Source organism: Scophthalmus maximus, chromosome 3 (genome assembly GCF_022379125.1).
Source record: "Scophthalmus maximus strain ysfricsl-2021 chromosome 3, ASM2237912v1, whole genome shotgun sequence".
Lineage (NCBI taxonomy): Eukaryota > Metazoa > Chordata > Actinopteri > Pleuronectiformes > Scophthalmidae > Scophthalmus > Scophthalmus maximus.
The window spans coordinates 27894781-27914010 of NC_061517.1; the positions used below are offsets into that span (position 1 = coordinate 27894781).

The 19230-nt window shown below is 40.2% G+C and overlaps 1 protein-coding gene across 2 annotated transcripts in view; it reads right to left on the reverse strand.

Annotated features, from left to right (window-relative positions):
- The window catches only part of LOC118317354 (ephrin type-B receptor 2-like), a 48979-nt gene that overhangs the window by 22803 nt on the left and 6946 nt on the right, over positions 1-19230 (reverse strand). For both annotated transcript variants that reach the window (XM_035645977.2, XM_035645978.2), the window contains exons 3-5: positions 8388-8452; positions 5417-6101; positions 1414-1569 (exon numbers count right to left, since the gene is read on the reverse strand). In XM_035645977.2, the coding sequence (XP_035501870.1) occupies positions 1414-1569; positions 5417-6101; positions 8388-8452 (906 nt within the window). The remainder of the gene's footprint in view (positions 1-1413; positions 1570-5416; positions 6102-8387; positions 8453-19230) is intronic.

The following is a 19230-nucleotide window of genomic DNA, read 5'->3' on the forward strand; positions in this document are numbered from 1 at the left end:
GGAGGGCATGGCTTCAGCACCCAGCACCTGGGCTCACCTTCTACTCATCTCCCCGCCAGCCGCAGTATTAGAATTATTACGTCTACTCAAGTGGTAGTACGGCTCAGCCGCTCTGTACTTTTTTTTGATAGAATCAGTGTTATTTCCCTCAAGACCCTAGAGATCACTGCTGTGCCACCCCCACGTGAAACCTCCATTCCAAGGGACCCTGCATGTTCACCCCTGGACTGCCTGAAACCAGCCTCATCCCTCTGCTAATCCTGTTCTTTGTGATTTGAACTTTGAGTCTGGTTTTGGGTCCAAACATATGACAAAACAGTAACACTCAAAATAAACAACATGGCAAATAATGGCATTTATTTAGTCTCAAAATATATATGTATGATAGAAATGCACGATATCGCATGCGCAAAATCATACTCGCCAGGGACCTTTTGTGCAAGCGCACAGAACAGTATCTGCAAGCAGAAAGGCAATGGCACTGACTTAAAAAAGGGGGTTAGAGGATCAGAGATAGATTGGGGTGTGGATTGTTCCAAGTGACCAATTGAAGGAGGGGATCATCAGTCACTGTCCCCACCTCCAAAATCTCAAAACTCAACTTGACAATGGAGTGACCGTCTGACAGTGTTGAGCAGCTGCAAGCTCGTAAGGAAGGGCGAGTTCACGTGTGAATTTTGAGACTAAATTAACAGCATAATAAATGCCATAAGTGGAGATGTCATGAATTGAATTCAATTCTCATTTGGCTCCACCACTATTGTGTCTGGCAGCTCTTCTGTTTGTGACTCTCAGGGTGTGAAAGGCGCTTGGTCTGGTGGCCTTGATACCAAGTTCAATACACAACTTCAGATCAGAAGACCTCAAATCACTGTGCGGTTCACACTTCACAACTTGCTGAAACAAATTTCTTTTTTTTACTAATTTTTATTCTCTGAAAAACATGGTTTTCACTGTGGTTTCCACCCAGGAGTTGCACACAGACCACACTATAAGTCTGTATAGTGCTCTTTTTTTACTTTAATCACAGAGGAAGCTAAAGCACGCCCCTCTGCTCCACACAGACAACGGAGCTCCACCTGAGCATGTAAGTGGGCCCCGCCACACAAAACGTCTCACTGTGCCGTTGAATATAAAGAGCTCCAGTAATTTACCCAACAATCCAGAGAGGAGCAAACGCCAGCTCTCATCTGCACCTGGGCTGTGGATATGATTGTCATTCCCCTTCCATATGGAATATGTAGCTTGGTGGAGAGATAGTCTCAATACGATAGAGAACTGTTGGGTTTCTCTGTAATATTACTGTAATATATGTAAAGTGGCTTGGGATGATGTATGTTGTGATTTGGCGCTATACAAATAAAAGTGAATTGAATTGAATATGTGATGTAATGACAGTTGGTTTATACATACTGGTACAGGGCATCTGTAGAGGATCCGAGTCAGAACGGTAGAAGTTGTTCCGACAGACACAGTTAGTTGCTCCGTCACTGGTGGTTCGACTGTTAATGGGACACTGCAGACATCTGTGGTCTCCCTGTGCAGCCTTAAAGAATCCTGAGACACAACCTGTAAAGTAGAGGGGGACACTTAGGAACAAAACCCATGGTTTACCTTCAAATAGTAAGACAAAAGGGGGTCATGTCAAATGTTGTGCTTGGACATTGGTAAAAGTGCATTGGGAACCATTAAAATGTGATTATCAGTTATGGCTATCAAAATTAATTTGTCATTAAATTATAACTTTTTATTAATATCAAAGTTACATTGGGGCACCACCCTTCAAAGGAAGGGAAAGGATAGCAAATTTACTGATAGTCTCATTTTCATTTTGGAATTATGATACATAAACTTAACTTATTTAAATATTGTGAATTTAGTATAGTTCATATCTAAATACGGAACATTATATACCCCAGATGTTGAAATCAATGTATATTGTAATGGATGGTATTATGTTACATTATAAACAATGAATAACTGGAATGTATATTGATACAAAAGGTATTTATTGAAAATAATAATGATACTACATCAAATTAAAGCTTGTCTATGCCCAAGTGAAGTTATTCCACACGATTTTGCTCTTACTTCATATTCATTCATCTTTGATGTGTCAGTGTCTGTCTCACACCTAACCCACTTCAAAACAGCAAGTTCCTTTTAAAGAGAAAGATTTATTTGGGTAGATACATTTATATAATACTTTCATGTGTAAACAAAAGTATATGTGTATATATATAAATACCACTGACTGGATACTGTATAAAAGTCTGATGGACTTAGCATTTCTATATAACATGAAGAGCTTAAGAAAGATGAAGATAAAAAGTTAGCGGCCGTTAGTGGCAAGGGTGCTGGTGTCATGCCCGTTGATGCAGCTGTTATCAAAAACTACGTGAAGAAGTCAGATGCAATATCCTTTGTGTAGCAAAGACACGATGTAGTTCACATGTTTTATCATTCCCGATGTCCACGATGTGATGCTGGAGAACTCATACCAAACACTCCGTATATTGCTGTATATTGTCGAGGAATTTCTCTCCTCTGTGAGACTGTAAAGATGATGTTTGGTTCGCCATGCCAATGTTGTCTTTAGGTGTCATAGTCTTAGAGTTTAGTTGAAAGACATCTTGCATCAGAGAGATACTATGGAGCCATTCTGTCGGTTTGGTGACGAAATGATTCTTCCGATGAGTTCAATACATACCGCTGACTGTAATATAGGGAGTTTTTTCTGATTCAACTGCATTAATTTTTCCAGTACAACTGGCGTCACAGAACAGGATTCCAACAGATCCTGAACTGGATTCCAACAGATCCTGAACAACACTGGTAAATGCAAATTTAAAGTTTTGCCTTGTCTAAGTTTGACAGAATCATGAATAACCTTGGAAAAATTGACTAAAATTGAAACTAGTTTGAATTGGCTTGTGAAAATTGTTCAAAGATGTATAAACTAAGTTAGTTAAGGAGTTGGAGAAAATAAGTTTGAGCTGAACGTGTTAAACTGTGATTTTGGTGGGCTCTGGACTACGGACGCCTACAGTGTAAGTCCTCTCTGTGAGGGACGATTGCTTCCTGATCAGCTTCACGCTGAGTCCGGTACAGGCAGATACAAACTCTGTGCAGCTGTACTCTAGGGGAAGGAAGAGGATTACCTCAGTGCAGCCAAAACACAAAATACCTAGGAGTAAAACCTAGGTTTCCAGGTTTTTGTTAGGAGAGACACCACAGAATTCGTACAAAACTCCTTTGTGTTAAAAGTGGAGACTTTCGATGCAGCAGAACTATTTATTCTGGAGAAATCTATGTTGTTTGTCATAAACATGCATGCAGTTAATGTGTAAATATGGAAAATCATCAATCCACAGCCAAGGTTAATTGTAAACCGCAAAGAAACGCACTCATAGATAAGGATTTTCTAACCTAGAATTCCACCCAAAATTAAAACGACCTGAGAATGATTCAAATGCAACGCACACGACTCAAAACGAGTCACAGTTTTCTCCAGAATGCTGGTCTGCATTGTTGGTATGTGTGCAGTTTCAAATGAGATGTGAAAGACAGTGATACAATGTGTATGTTCTAAATGATTAATGTTAAAAAGCTTTAAGTTAGAAGCAATGGTCTTTACAAATGGAACAAATAGACTCATAAGAGAAAAGTACAGTATGAATGTGTATGTGTGAGCGAGTACTCTCCTGAGGAATGTAAATTACTGACTGATGAAGCCACAAGATGCTCTCTAAGGACTGCTTTTAAAAAAAATATTTATATATATGACATTATTAATTAATTATTAAATAAACTCTCAGATACTAGTGAAGCTCTGCATTGGAAAATAATAATCTTACTTAGATGAAAGTAGTTACATACATGTTGGAAAACAAATAGATCAGAATAATAGGCTAAAGGATAATTATTGATTTTGTCCCTCTGACCAATATACTACTGTAATGCATATGATTATTGATAAAGAAGCCTAAGGCAGCGTATCACCTTTATAGATGCTGGAGATTAAGCTGTTGCTCCATAGACAATGAAGTATTAAGACATATGTTTATAATCCATTGAGTGAAATTTTTATCTCAAAATTAACTAGCAATTAAAACTGGAAAAATAAATGTAGCAGAGTTTTAAATATAAAGCAGCCAACCAAGCCTTATGCAGGGAAAGAGGAGACGATAAGTAACTACCACTGTTCAAAATGTTCTGCAAATGTAAAACTACATTGTGGCCACCTACAAAATAGATTTGAGAAAAAAAAATAGTCAGAATCAGAGTTGGATTAATTATTAAATTAAATAGGTAGATTATGTTGTATACCTTATACTTGATAAAAGAGTAATAATTATCATAGCTCACTAAACTCAGTGTAGATCATAATAGTCCTGAACAGATGAAGTAACGTAAACATTGATATTATTTGATATTGTTTCATCTCATTTGTTTGATTAACGCACACGCGCGCACACACACACTCCGTACACCTGTGTTTCAACTGTACCATTATTATTCTTGTAACTTTACTAAAGCTCCTCTGGGCGCTCTGATGATTGACGCGAACGTAGGCGTGCACAAGGTCTCACGCATTGACCGCACCAACTGTGGTTCCGTTTCCAAATTTAGCACGTTGTCACTCGTTCACTGTCCCTTTACTGTACGTGAAGAGGGCTACTACAGTGTTTGTACACAGCAGGTTGTATTGGATTGTGTAAATCATTGTGTAATGTATATGAACTATGTGACTGTCTGGAGAGAAGAATTACATGTATTTCAGAATTTGTACTGTATCTCATCCTTTGCTGCCCTGGACCGTGACCTTTGAGCGATCATCTGGAGATAGTGTCATGTAATATCCCCATCAAATTTGGAAAAAATCCCTCCATGTGTTATTTTTTACATATTACATGACACAATTTTTCCACTGGGACTGTGTTGAGGATCTTCTCACACACTCCACCTCCATGACAGCAGGTGTTGTTTGAGCAAAGCAGACTGAAACGCCACTGTAGACGAGAGGATGACTCCTGTCCAGCTCTCAATGACAGTTATTATATCGCCCCATTCACTTTTTTATTTTCTTTTGTACTTTTAAGACATATTTTTGTTTCTGAAGCATGAAATATTAGAAATATGTTGTGTAATTGTATGATATGTATGTGTGCATGTGAATCGTAGGGGCTTTGGAAAAACATTTAGTTTGTTTGTTTAATTTTGACTGGATGTTAGCTCCATAAACCAATCTGCCAATAACTGAAATCCATGCTGCTGGTGACACTTCAACCACTCATTTATGGTAATAACTAGAATTTTTACGCAATAAACACACAAAATAAAATGTTCCACTTTGGATCCAAGAAGGTACAAGAAAACTCAAACACAAGTATTATTAAATATAGCAGGCTCCTACCTCTGCAGACGGTACCATTGTCCACCGCCTCATACCCAGCTTTGCACATGCAGCGCCCAATGGGTACCATCCACTCCCCATCCCCATTACAGTACAGCTTAATGGGTACATCCACCTCCTCCCCATTGGGAACACACACCCCTCTGGCTGCTACCAGTGAGGTGCTCTCTGCTCCAGACAGAGTCTCTTGAAAGACGGCGCCATTCTGGATCACTTTGGGACATTTCCTGTAGAAGACTCGAACAGCGATGAGTGACATGCAGGCGCCGTAATCCTGGAAACCGAGGTAGAAGCCATTGCGAGAAACAGGTCCAAAACTACGCACTTCACTGTTGATCTTCATGATGCGACCACCAAGATCGACCTGGGAGAAACTCTCATCAGCTGCTATAGTGTCCACTTTAACCCAGGGGTTCTCCATCCAGGCTGGGGATGATTTTGTAGCCGTGTCTGTGTCAGACTCAAAGTAGTATAGGTTGAAGGTCTCCTTGCAGGAGCCAGGAACATTGGGTATAGAGCTGCAGTCACGCACTGAGAACTTCATCTGGACGTGGATGCGCTGAGCACCACGGCGGTGGATGTGTTTGGTGCGTACCCAGTTGTTCTGGCTGCTGTCAAAGACATTGCACACCTGGTATGTTCGGATGGTGTTCATACTTTCATCATAGCCGCTTACTTCTTCCCACTACGAGAGAGACAAGAAAGAAAATAAAGTGACACACTACACATGTCATACTTTGACAGTTATTCATGACAACCCCAGCAACTAACCAGGAAGGTTAGTTAGTTCCAAAAACTAAAAAAAAAAGTGACCTTCATGTACTGTGGTGAAAGAACATGTTGGTGACCTTCATGGGTTCATCTTCCCACCTCCCTGGACTGATGATTCCTGAGTGTGTACAGTAAGTGCACTCGTTTCTACCAAATAAATTGTCCTATAGACTATGACAGTACATTATACTGGAAACTGTATACAACATTGTAAATGCACACGTATTTTTAAAAAGGTACATTGTATTTTTCTGGATGTTAATCATTTTCTAAACATAGAGGAACTAAGGCCGACCATTTGATCTAATTTTGTTTTATTTTAATGTGAAGTCCAATTAACACAATAGCGATGAGTGAGACAAGACCGTGAAGAACTCTGAAGCATTGTCGAGAACATTAAGGATGGTCTGAGTTGTATAATGGAACTAAAGACCCTTTTTGTCCCCCAATTCATTACATTTTATGCTTTTGGGGGCTTTATCCTAAATTATGAAATGTAATGAATTGGGGGACAAAAAGGGAGTTCTTCACGGTCTTGTCTCACACCATGTGTCTTAGCAGTGGAGCAGATGTATCCTTGTCCCAAACTTCCCCATTGAGGAGCGAATAAAGGTATATCTTATCTTATCTCCCCAATGGCCCCTGTGGATCAATAGTGTTTCTGATTCTGATTCTCATTATTCAAGTAAGGGAGGAAAAAGTTGTGGTTTGTCTGTTTAAAAACATTGTCATCATACAGTCCCTGCAGTCAGCTATCATTGAAGCAGAGAAATATCAGTGATTGTTTTACTATTGTATGATTTGAATTGACAAAAACAATGAGAAACAGACAGACAGACAGTGAGACAGTGAGACAGACAGACAGACAGATAGACAGATAGACAGACAGACAGGCAGAAGGCTCTGACCGTGATGTCCTGGGGCGAGGCAGCTTCTGCCCTGGAGAAACTATCTCCCTGCTCCCGACTACAAACAATTCATCGGTACCCGGTGTCGGCAGCAGCCCGCGAGGCGGAAGACGCCAGAGCGATCTGATGAGTTGCTGCTGGGGCAGAGGCTTCGGCGGACTGACACCGGTTTCCGATTAATTTTGCGAAGGTAAAATAATTCAGGACTAGTTCTGGTCTCTTGTATTAATTTCCTTAGGAATCCTGTGCAATGATGTAGCTTCCTGATTTTTTTCGTGGTGTTGATCGCTCAGCAACGGAATGACCGGTGAGCGCTGTGGGGTGGAGGCAGAGACCGCGTTGCTATGAAGTCACATTTATACGGAAGTCCTGGGGCATCGTAAAAAAAAAGCAGCTGCTGAATGCAGGCTGTGTTTATTTGTCTGTTTATTGACCGTTTTGACACTTTTACGGTACTTACCGATCCTAGACCTTATTTCATATGAAAAAAGACAGGAATTCTCAATTTTGACAATATGGGCCCTTTAAGTAATATTTTCAAACAATCTGTGTCCTTTCATTGAAATGCTTTCTATTGCTAACATGGAACAGATTTGTTTTAACAAAGGAAACTGGAAACCCATTTGGCTATTGCTCTATGAGACTTAAACTGTCTGATTTGTGTGTTTTGCTGCCATGCTTATCCTTACACTGAGCAAACTCTGATCTTGCACACTGACTCTGTTACTCTTGCAGCTCGTTTTTCTTATTTTTCCCTTGCGTTTCTTTTCGTTAGTTTGGTCTTTTGTGTCTGGTATGAGAACATTTTAAATAAAGGCCTGAGTATGAGTAACTGAGTATCAACAACTTTCGTTTAGCTAAGCAGGTCCTGAGCTAAAGGCAGCTCCCTCGTACTGAACAAGTCAAGACACCGCTATAACCAATCCGACTTTAGACTGGGTTAAGCCTGCCTACCTCATTAACATATACACAGCAATAAATACATTTAGAAATGTAGCAATACAGAAATGAATAAATAAATGTCAACATTTATAACTAAATCAATGCACAAATGTAGAAATAAATGAATTTTCAATTCAATTCAATTGTATTTGTACAGCGCCACTTTAAATGTATAAATAAATAAATATACAGAAACACAGGAATATAATTTATTTTGTTAATTATTCATGTATTTAATAGTTCATTTCTGCATTTATTTTTTCTATTTATTCTGATGTCATTTGCTTTCCTTCATAATCATCTGTAGGTGGGCTGTCTGTTTTTTTTTTTTAACTCTCTGTTCCACTCACCCCTTGTGACGGGTTGATTGTCCAGCCCAGTTCTGCTGTTGCTGTAGTTGAATCCATTAGTATTTCTGCATGAGACAAAAATTCAAAGGTCAGAATTAGGTCTCAGTTAGAATTTGAAAAAAAAAAAAATCACTTTACCTACTGCACTGGGAAATCGACACACTCAAATTTGATTAAAAATACCTCAAGTGTTTAAAAGGGTGTTCACATATGATTCATTATAGAGGGCTGTAAAAGTTGGTTCTACAACACAAACTTTTGTAAAATGTAAGTATAACACACCGACAGACAAACTCTCCTTTGACTTTCTCCACAAACTTCAACTTCTTCAAACTTGTCAACCGTGAAGTTTGGAGTGGTTCTCACCAACAGCTCATTAACTGGCCATGAAATGTTAACCCACAAGATTCAAATGTTCTATTAAGAATGGCAGAGTGAGTGTGCAAACATGTGCATGAAAAAATAGAACATGAAGACTTACAAGACAGACAGCAAACTTGAACACCACATGCTATATGTCGAAACTGTTATGTTTTTGGTTTTGCTCTTCTCCTCCCCCTCCCCTTGTGTTCTCCTCTTCGCAGTGGGAGTGTGTGCAGCAGGAGTCGTGGCCGGTTCTCTCTTTGCTTCACTGCAGAGCTCATGAGACACCTGGTGTCACCGCCGTCATCATGAAAGCCTGCTCGTGATTCCACTTCTGTGCCAACAGCATACTGCCAGTGAAAGTGCTAAGCGACAGCCATACACAATGGATTTTAATTGCGCAGTAGCCTTCTGCGTTGTTGTAATATTTAGGATTTTTCCCACAGCATGTTTTTGATGTAGCCTGGCGTCGTCAGACTCATACTCAAATACGTATGAGTCTGGGACCTCTCGGTTCATCTGCGATTTCCAAGAGGCGTTACCAACGGACGCAGACGGTTCATGTGATGTCTGTTTAGCAATGCAATAAATGTCAACAGAGTAGAGCGCAGAGAGAGATGTCTGTGAGGATGATTCCACAATGTCTGGATAAGTGTTGCCGTTTTTTTGGGAGAAATTTGAAAAGATCGGGTACTTTAAAGCCACAGTGTGTGATTATAGTTTTTCCTGTGGTATCTTGTGGTAAAGTTGCAAACTGCAACCAAATGAGCACCCGGCATTTGATTTTAAACTGCATGTATCTGGCCACTTATTCAAATTCTTGTCTGAAAAGATGGTTATTTAGCTGTTTTTTGGAAGAGTCCACAGAATCCAATGACCTCAGGCATATGGGAAAACTATTGCAAAACCTAGGGGCTGCAGACTGGGAAGCATTATCTCCCCGAGTACTCAAACAAATCTGATCATCAGTCGGAATCATCAAAAAATCAGAAGAACTTATTTGTTGGAGCTCAGCCCATACAAAAGGGAGAATTGGACCACTCCTTTGTTCCAAAGACAAAGGAAAGCAGTTAAACTCCCAGGGTCCTTTTCACACTTTGGGTGTGAAATACGCTCAAACTCCAGGCACTGTGCGTCCTAGAACCCAGGGGGTAAAACCTCAGTTCTCCCTCCCTCTTTCAAACTGTTTTCAATCTGAAGCAGACCACCGCAACTTCCAAAAGAAAGTGACACAAGACCCGGCCTAAAGACCACTCAAGGCTGTAAAGTCTGGTTTTACATCAGTAGCTACAACACAAAGTCTTGCAAGCTGATGAAACAACCGGAGCCACCACGCAGTGAGTGTTGACCATCTGACTCAACAAAAATGACAAAAGGACACTAAAGACACAGCAAAAAAACACTTACTTGACTAAAACAGCAAACCAAAATGACCCATGTACTTCTTTTTCCAGCATAACATAGCATAATGCTATGTTCACTTAACGTTATGTTATGTTTTTGCAAAGGTCAATTGATGTTAGTATCATGTAACTAACCCCTCTTTTAACCTGGCACCTCTGTACTTCACCAAGGAACACATTATGAGGTAGCACTTTTACACATTCACCCATTCACACAGATTCATACAGCGCTGCTGTTTACCGCACATGTCTGTCACATTAATACACTGCCAGAAGAGCCGCAATTTAACATTAAGTGTCTTGCCCAAGTACAGCTGCTGACTGGGGGAAGCCTGGATCGAACCATTGACCCGCTGGTTAGTGGACGACCTCTCTATCTCCTGAGCCATGTGTCATACACAGTTGACCCAGTGGCTTAGTGTTGTTCCTCTGAAGGATCTCGGCCTGAACAACACTGACTTCCAGTATAAAGGGAGGTTTTACAGGCAAAAAGCAGCAGAATGCAGGGCCCTGAATTCCTTCAGAGGAAGAAACACAAAGTCACTGGTTCAGATATGTGGATGACACATGGGTCAAAATCAAAAGCTTGGACTTGCAAAGCAAATCAGTCGAGTACTGTGGTGGTGTTTGTTAACCTCACTCCCAAACACTTCAGGGGTGCACATACTCATGAGTTTAGCCTCCTTGCTAGAGCGTCCAACTCCCATGCCCTTGGACTGGGGTTCGAGGCTGCCCCTGTCACAGCGCACAGAGCAAGAGTGTGTGTGAGTGTACAGGAATAAATCTGTGCGAGAGGGGTTATTATTGCATGTTAATCTGGATTATGGTAAATATGCAAATACATGTATTGAGCACAGAATAGATTTATATTCCCTCAAATTAAATTATTTTTTGCTTGCATGTCGTTTCTTTTCAAAATATAATTTTGTGCTTGCAAAATATATTTTCCTGTGCAAACAGCAAACAACAAACAACAAATCAATAAACTAAAACACATGCACTGTACCAGCACCTCTGATGACACTACTGCCAATGCACTGTTTGGTTAATTTGTCCACACATGTAATATTTTTGATGTGATATGCTGAGTTTGCCGAATAAAGTGTAACAGCATTTTTTAAATATTTCTTGCGTTTGTTTTGCTTTGTTATTTCTCTAGAGGTTTGAATTTCAACCCAGTCTGTCTGTCTGTCTGTTTGTTATCGGTATAACACAAAAATAGTGAACAGATTCCCATGAAACTTGTTGGAAGGATGAAACATGGGCCAAGAAACCAAAAAGATTATGCACGGATCCAGGAATTTTGTTATAACTTTCTTTAATGTTTTATGTAAAGCACTTTGAATTGCCTGGTGTTGAAATGTGCTATACAAATAAACTTGCCTTGCCTTTAACATTAAAACATAAGTTGACAAGAGGAGTGCCTCAGGCTCAAATTGTTCAATCAACAAGCTTTTGTTTTCTATGAATTTATGTTGCTGAGCTACATGGACAGACTTTGTCCTATTTTGACAGAATAAATCAACAGGTCGTGTAAAGAAGAAACTGTTACTAAAGGAATTATTGAATTGATACATACAATGGTAGATATGCTACGTAGACAGAACAGGTAAAAAGAGCATATTTAAGCAAATAATCATTTTCACACTGCAATTAAACTTCCTCCAGAAGTGTCTATACAATTTTATTTTGTAGTTTTTTTCATGCACTGGAAGTGACCTCACAGTTGAGGCTGTTTATTAAATTATTATAATTTTTTATATTAAATGATGCATAATTTATATGATATTCATATTTATAATATACATCATTTAAGACAACAAAAAATATTCTAAATTTGTAGATAGTTATAATTTCACATTATTTCTGTAAGTCTTCCATTGGTTTTCCGTGTCAGGCTGGAATGCGAGCACCCACTGTTGAATCCAAATGGCCCATTTTTCCGGCTGCTCACTTCCTGTTAGTATCAGCAGCGATTAATGAGGAGCCGGGAGGGAGCAGCGAGCCAGGTGTCGAGGCCGCCATGAGCACTGACCCGCAACCAATTCCCACAGACTCAGCCAAGAAGGAAACAGGAGCGACGGAGGACACGTCTCTGTGGTGTTTCACACTTTCACCAGTCATTTACAAGGAAGTTGTTCAATTCTGGTGTTCAGACTTTTTGACTTTTAATCACTCACTTATTAATTTATGTAAAACTCGCTGATACAATACCTGAGGTATGGTATTGGTATTGAAATCATGTTTTTCCTATGATATCCATTTTTTGTTTTAACAAAATAAGCTGACATTGTCAAATGTTACATTAAATATGTAAACCTAAGAAGCCATAAGAGGAGGTGGTGGAGATCAAAACCAGAGCTAAAAAAGAGGAAATACTGCAAACAAACACCATGAACTCTAATTAAATTCTAATGTTAAATGAATGCAAATGTTGCTACGTGGATAAACACATGTGAACACCACATGTATATATAGGTAACTGTAAAGGGACAACAATGAGGGACAGATTTTGAGTTTTGATATCCAACCCCATCTACACAAGTAGTTAAAATACGAATATACATGGAAAATACACAATAATGACTGCATATCTATCTGCTGTGACAATAATGTACAGTAGTCTTACACAGCTAATTATATATTGGAGAGCAGTGCAATTAAAAGGCAGGAGGCTTTGGCTGGAGCTGTTGATGGGAGCTGGAGCAGGGGAATTGGGACAGTGCAGGCTGACAGGGAGTGGGGGCATTAGTATATGTTGCCCTCCTTCCATGACTAGACATTTGTCATGGCAGCTCCTGTCTCTGCAGTCAGAACACAGCATGCTGCTGGAGCAACCGAGCTTCAACGTGGATGACATCCGAAACACTAACCCGTAGTCGCTGTTATTGGTAGGATACAGAAATCAATGAATTGTCATTATTCTGCGACAGGATTTATAATTCAATCCAAACTGGTGTTGTGAGCTCGTCGTCATGTAGAGCTCACTGTGTCTCTTTGTGGCTCACTCCTCTTGCCACTGGCTCCATCTGTCCCTGCATTCCTACAGTATATATATCTATATAGATATATATAGATATATATATATAGAGAGAGAGAGAGAGAGAGAGAGAGAGAGAGAGAGAGAGAGAGAGAGCTCTTGTTCTGCCCTTTTCTGCACGATTCAATGAAAAGTAGGGCAAGGAGGAGGAGAGAGTGGGCCAACTAAGTCCAGCACACATAATCCTTGTAGGCTGCGCCACGCTCTGTGTACCATGCTGGATTAAACCCACAGGGATAAATCAGTGAAATTCACTTTGTTTTATGTCAAAGCTCTGCCGGCCTCTCTGCATTCAGCAGGTTTTAGACTTCATACACAGCCTCCTGCTTTATTCTGACTGTCTTGTCTTAATTAGGTGTCAGACTTAATAATAATAATAATATGATTCTAAGGGCCGTGAACGCCCCACAGACCCCATTTGATTTAATCCTAGGACCTTAATATATCAATTTCCTTAATTGAATTGTGATCACATGATCATTTTGGAATATTTAATTTGCAGCACAAAGTCTGGATCCAGGGGCCGATGCTGATCTTCATAACATAACCTCAAAACACAACATATACCGCATGCTCAGGTCCGTTCAGGCTATGGGACAAACTGACACGATGTCACTTAAACAAAACCCACCAACCCAGTTGACTAACCTAACCCTCAGAGTCGCTCGTCCACTAACCGGGACCGCCTCTGGGCGTCATAGTCCTAGATCATACTTAGGCAGAGACAGAGCGTTTCTAAGGAGATACCATGGAGCCATTCCGTCTGTTTGATGACAACATGATTCTGAGAGATAAATACATCATTACTCTGACTGGGACAGCATGAACTGACACTTTTTTATCTGTAACAAACCAGAAATGTCCTCGACATATTGAACCCCTGTAATAAATACTTCTGCTTGAGACATCTACGATCTCCGTCTTCCTGATTCGACTGCATCAATTTTTCCAGTACAGACACTCGGCCCTGAATTGCCTCTGACGGCTCTTCACACATTGTTCGAATGTGACGGAAAAAGCGCCGTCAACGGCAGCGCTGTGCAAATTTGTGTGAATGGTTAAATGTGACTTGTCCTGCAAAGGCAATAAGATTAGAAAAGTGCTCTATAAATATAGTACATTAACCTGCAAAGGTGTATTGTACTAGGATATAAATGACCCCAGAAATGATTTGGAGAAGCGGATGTCCCGGGTCGGGGAGGGAGGCTGTAACTGCAGGAGAGCTGTTTGCATGTGTTCAACAAATGCTGATATTTTGTCCTGACTTTAAGATGTTTGGTTTCTTCACTTAATGTAACGAGTTGTCAACCTGTCTCTCCGAGAAATAAATGAGAAAATACAGTAGACTAGAAATTAGGTATATAATATCAATAATTTCTTTCACACAATGGTAGAGGAAACATGGTTGTTCATCGTTTTAATTGCTAAATACATTATTTAATCCCTGATAATACAGATAACGTGACAATTACTTTAAACATGATACTATTCTTCTTACACCGACTCTTTTGTCATCTCATCCTTTCACTGCAAATGACCATGTTCTCCTTGTCGAAAGCAGTCAGAATCTAGGGCTTTAAATATTCATATGTCGCTTTGGTAAAATGACTACCATGATTTTTCTAATGCCAGTAGGTTTTAATGAAATTTAATTGAAACAGCTTCTTAAAAACTTAAATCATAGAGGAGGTATATTAGTATAAGGTTGGTCTGCTGTCAAATACTCTCATCTATTATTTTCTCCTGTAGTCGTGGGACTGGGCTGCTGGGGAAACCAGTGAGTGCTGATTGAGCAAATGCCACATGGGCTAAATATTCTGATCTCCCGGGGAAAGAGAATATGCTCCAGTAGAGAGAAAGTTATGCTTCAGTGAATTCACAGCAGCGGCGTCTTGTTGGGCAAAACGCATTTAAGATGTTGTGCATTTTACCTCTGGACAAAGGTAATGTCAGCCATGCTGTGATTGCAGGTGGATATGTAGTTATTCAGTCCCAAAATTCATCATTCACCTGAAGAATAAAGCGAGAATTAAAGGACTGATGTGTCAGCATGACAATGTATTTATCTTCAGCTGACTTGACTTGTGTAACGGTGTCTGTACTGGTCTTCCGACAGCTGCAGCAGTTTCAGAACGCTGCTGAAAGTGGATCATATCAGTCCAGTTCTGAGGTCTCTACACTGGCTTCCTCCCTCTCAGAGAATTGACCTCAAAATACTCCTGCTGGTACAAAGCATTAAAGTACATCTCTGACCTTCTGCTATGTTATGAACCATCTGGATCAGGTCTGCTCAGTGTCCCCAGAGTCAGAACTAAACATGCAGAAGCAGCGTTCAGTGTTTATACAAACTGCAGGACCTCTCCAACTCCAAACTTTCCTATTTGCTGCTGCCTTTTATTTCATGAAATTATTATCTTAGGCTGCACTATAACTTTTACTCTTTGTATTTTCTCTTTATTTCAGCTTGTTTGCAATTTTCTAATCTTTCTGAATGTTTAATGACTGTTTTACTCATGTCCTAATGTTCTTATAAACCTGTTGCTGAAACATGCTGTATTAATAAAGCTGTCTTGCCTCATCAGCTGATTAGATTTCGCATGTTGAGGGGAAATGCTTAAGTGAAAAGGGTTAATACTCTGCCAACAGCAATGTTTAACAGGGAAACTGTGTTAGTACTGTATATTATGACATTGAGTGGACAGTAAATGCAACATTTAGACAACACCAGTACTCCAGCAGATTGAATATAACGTGAAACACTGGGCCTCACAAGGGAGTCGCTAGCCTTGATCTAAAATAACTTAACATATGTAATAGAAATCAACCAAAACTAAAATAACCTTTGTAGTGGAGTAATGTAAAATATATTGTGGCTTGCCAGTTTATTTATTGATGTTTCATTTTACTGGGATGGAGAGTGGTGGTAGAAAACAGAGAGACAAGCTCCAGGGCCAACATACACTGAGCAGGATTAGTGTTGCTATCAACGAGATGATTCCATGTTTTTATAGAAACAACACTGGATGGCATCTCGACACCTGAATTGAAAGGTAACTGGACAAGCTAGATACAGACGAGCTATACATCCAGTTAAATGCCACTGGAGACATTTCATGGACGAACTGCTCTACAGCCAGGCTACTGATGTGACACTGGCTCTCAGTCATGGAGAAGCAACCATAGGCCACTGAAGAACTGGGTCATGGGCTGTTTTGATGCTCAATGTTTTCTGTCACTGCTCCCAGAGGCAAAAGGCACAGTGCCGCTCTTGACACTGAATATTGATTTGCTTAGATAACTGACGTCCACTGAGAAATGTCAGCAAAGGGCATTGAGGCCAGGCTGGCTTCTTTCCAGGAACACAAATGTTGCCTCAAAGGAATGAGGACAGTGTAAGGTTAAATAAGTTCAAATCATACTTTATTTAAAGTGTTTGCTATGATTAGAAAAAGCAATATACATGTATAAATGCAGTCCATTTACCATACTGTGCAGATTTTCAGCATCTGTCAGTCCTTCATCTTGCCAGTGTTCCCTGTGTTCTTTCTTAGATCCAATGTTGTGATGGAGCCAGCCACATTCACACGCTTAGTTCACTATGTCGTCCATATCTATGAGAATATGAGACTATTTAGAGACAACAGTGGGAGTACCTCAGACCTTCTACTGGGACACATCAATGTGACTGGGACACATCAATGTAGAGACGTTGACAGCTGATCCTCCGGTTCAGGGTTCTGTGTACTGAGTCGAGCTTCACTGAAATTTGAGTGAACAGGCTGTTTGTGCAGCAGCGCAGCTTCAGAGTCATTGCAGGTCTTCACCAAGTCCATAGCCAGTTTTAAAACGCCGCGGCTCAATGACTGCATGTCACTTTTACAGTTTTAAAACTAAACCTGCAACCAACCACACCACGGGCCAAGCAACCAACCCTATCCCAACATGCATGTTGAAAACATTAGTAATGTTAATAACACAGCGGAGCACGTTATGATTAAATTCACGGGCGTCACCAGCTTTTTGCTTAATTTAAAATGACAAACCGTACCAGCTTACTTTGATGTCAAAATGCCTTCTTACTACGAAAAAGGTCTGATCATTTCTAATGTCATGGACAAATGAGCCAAATATACTGGTGCTGACTATCACCATACAAAAATATACTTACAAATTAAATATTTCTATAATAGTACTATATAATACTATATAATAATAATATAATATATAATAGTTAATATTACACAGGGTATACACATATGGAAATAATTCAGAGCATTTCTGTTTCTTTCCAACATGACACAGTAACTATATGGATCAATTTTTTATTCAGTCATTTAATTATCATCATTTAATTTATTTTCGGATACCTGACTAAGATTATAATGTTCAGTTTGAATTGAATCTGTTTGTGGGGTTTGGAATTAATGTAATGATCATTTTGGAGGCTGTAATCTGTGTTCCTAATATTTTGTCGATCCAAATTACATATAAAAGGTTGCTCTTCATGTCCAAGTATCACATGTAATGGCAACTCTATTTGCAGACCTGTAGCTTACGGCTGATCAGCATGGTGTCATGGTTGTGTTGCTGCAGTATTTCACTTTGTTTCAGCATTTCCTGCATATTGCATGGCTCATGTCCAACTCGCGACTTCCTGGTGTTTGCAAAAATCCAAAATGCCAATTTGTTTTGAGAAGTATGCTGCTTTGGTCTTTGTTACCAACTGTTGGTGTTAGTGTGCACTGCACCATAACTGGTGTTTTAAAACTGCCGTCACAGCATTTGATACCATGTATCAAATGTATCAGTAGCATCTGTATCGATGCCCGTGTCAGCATAGGTAATGCTATTTTGGCATATTGATCGTTTGAGCGCAACCCTATTGCGTACCACGTGGAGCCATGTTGAATGAGAGGCTGTGGTGTTCATGGGCTCTTTTTGGACCTTGTTCATGCAGTTATCTTAGTGGAATTCACAGGTGCAGTCAGTTTTGCTGCAGCGATCACATGTACACTGACTACTGATGTGTTGAGGTGCGTCTACAAGGTTTTGAATCATGAAGGGCATTATCAGTGAGTCCAATGGTGTGATGTAACCCGTTTAGGAGTATACTATGGTCAACAGTGTCGAATGCAGCAGACAAACCAAGGAGAATGGGAAGGGAAGGCGAACCAGCATCAGCTGCCATCAGAAGGTCATTTGTGACTCTAACAGAGATGTTTCTGTGCTGTGGGCAGAGCGCAAACCAGACTAGTACTGTAATATTGGCAGAGGTTGTATCATAATAATATTTATCCTGGAGGCGTTTGAGTCTTTCTTGTCAGTACTGTATCTAAAAACAAATCTTCCTGCTGTGAAGGAAGCAATTATCACGCAAGCACAACACTGTTTCTGTGCCAATTTCTTGGAGGGTCAGGAGAGTATGAATGGCATTACCAACACAAGCTGGTGCAAGACACTGTAATTATGTGCAACTTCATCTGAGAGGCAGCGAGGAGGAATGATTCTCTCCTGGAAGAGCACCTGGGAAACATCTGTGCTCTGTTGCTGCAAACGCGCCCTTCCAGGTAAAAACAGCGTGTGTGTGAATGAATGAAGACTGGAATTAGAGCACAGAAAGGTGGAGTGTAAAGGCCAGCGCTGACTGGTTGGCCTGTGACATGGCTGGAGGCCCCATGTCTGAGAGTGCTTACATAAAGCAGTGAAGGGAAGACAGCAGCAGAGCTGAGGGAGGTCAGAGCCACCACACAGTTTCAGTAGGTTAGCGGTTTACGTCAGTAAAGGGACAGATCCTGTCTGCAGACTGATCTTCATCGTGCTCTGGTGCATTGTGTGCTAATTCACACACTTCACCTAGCAGAGCACATACCTCCCCCAAGGCCAAGCCAGCATTACAATGCAGACCATGGAATCATAATCTCCACGGCAGAAGAATGATAGGTTGATAAAAAGACAAACTGTATTTATTTACAACACAAAAAGGATGCAAATTTACTGTTCACTCCCTACTGAAACCACATCATCTCAGCTACACACT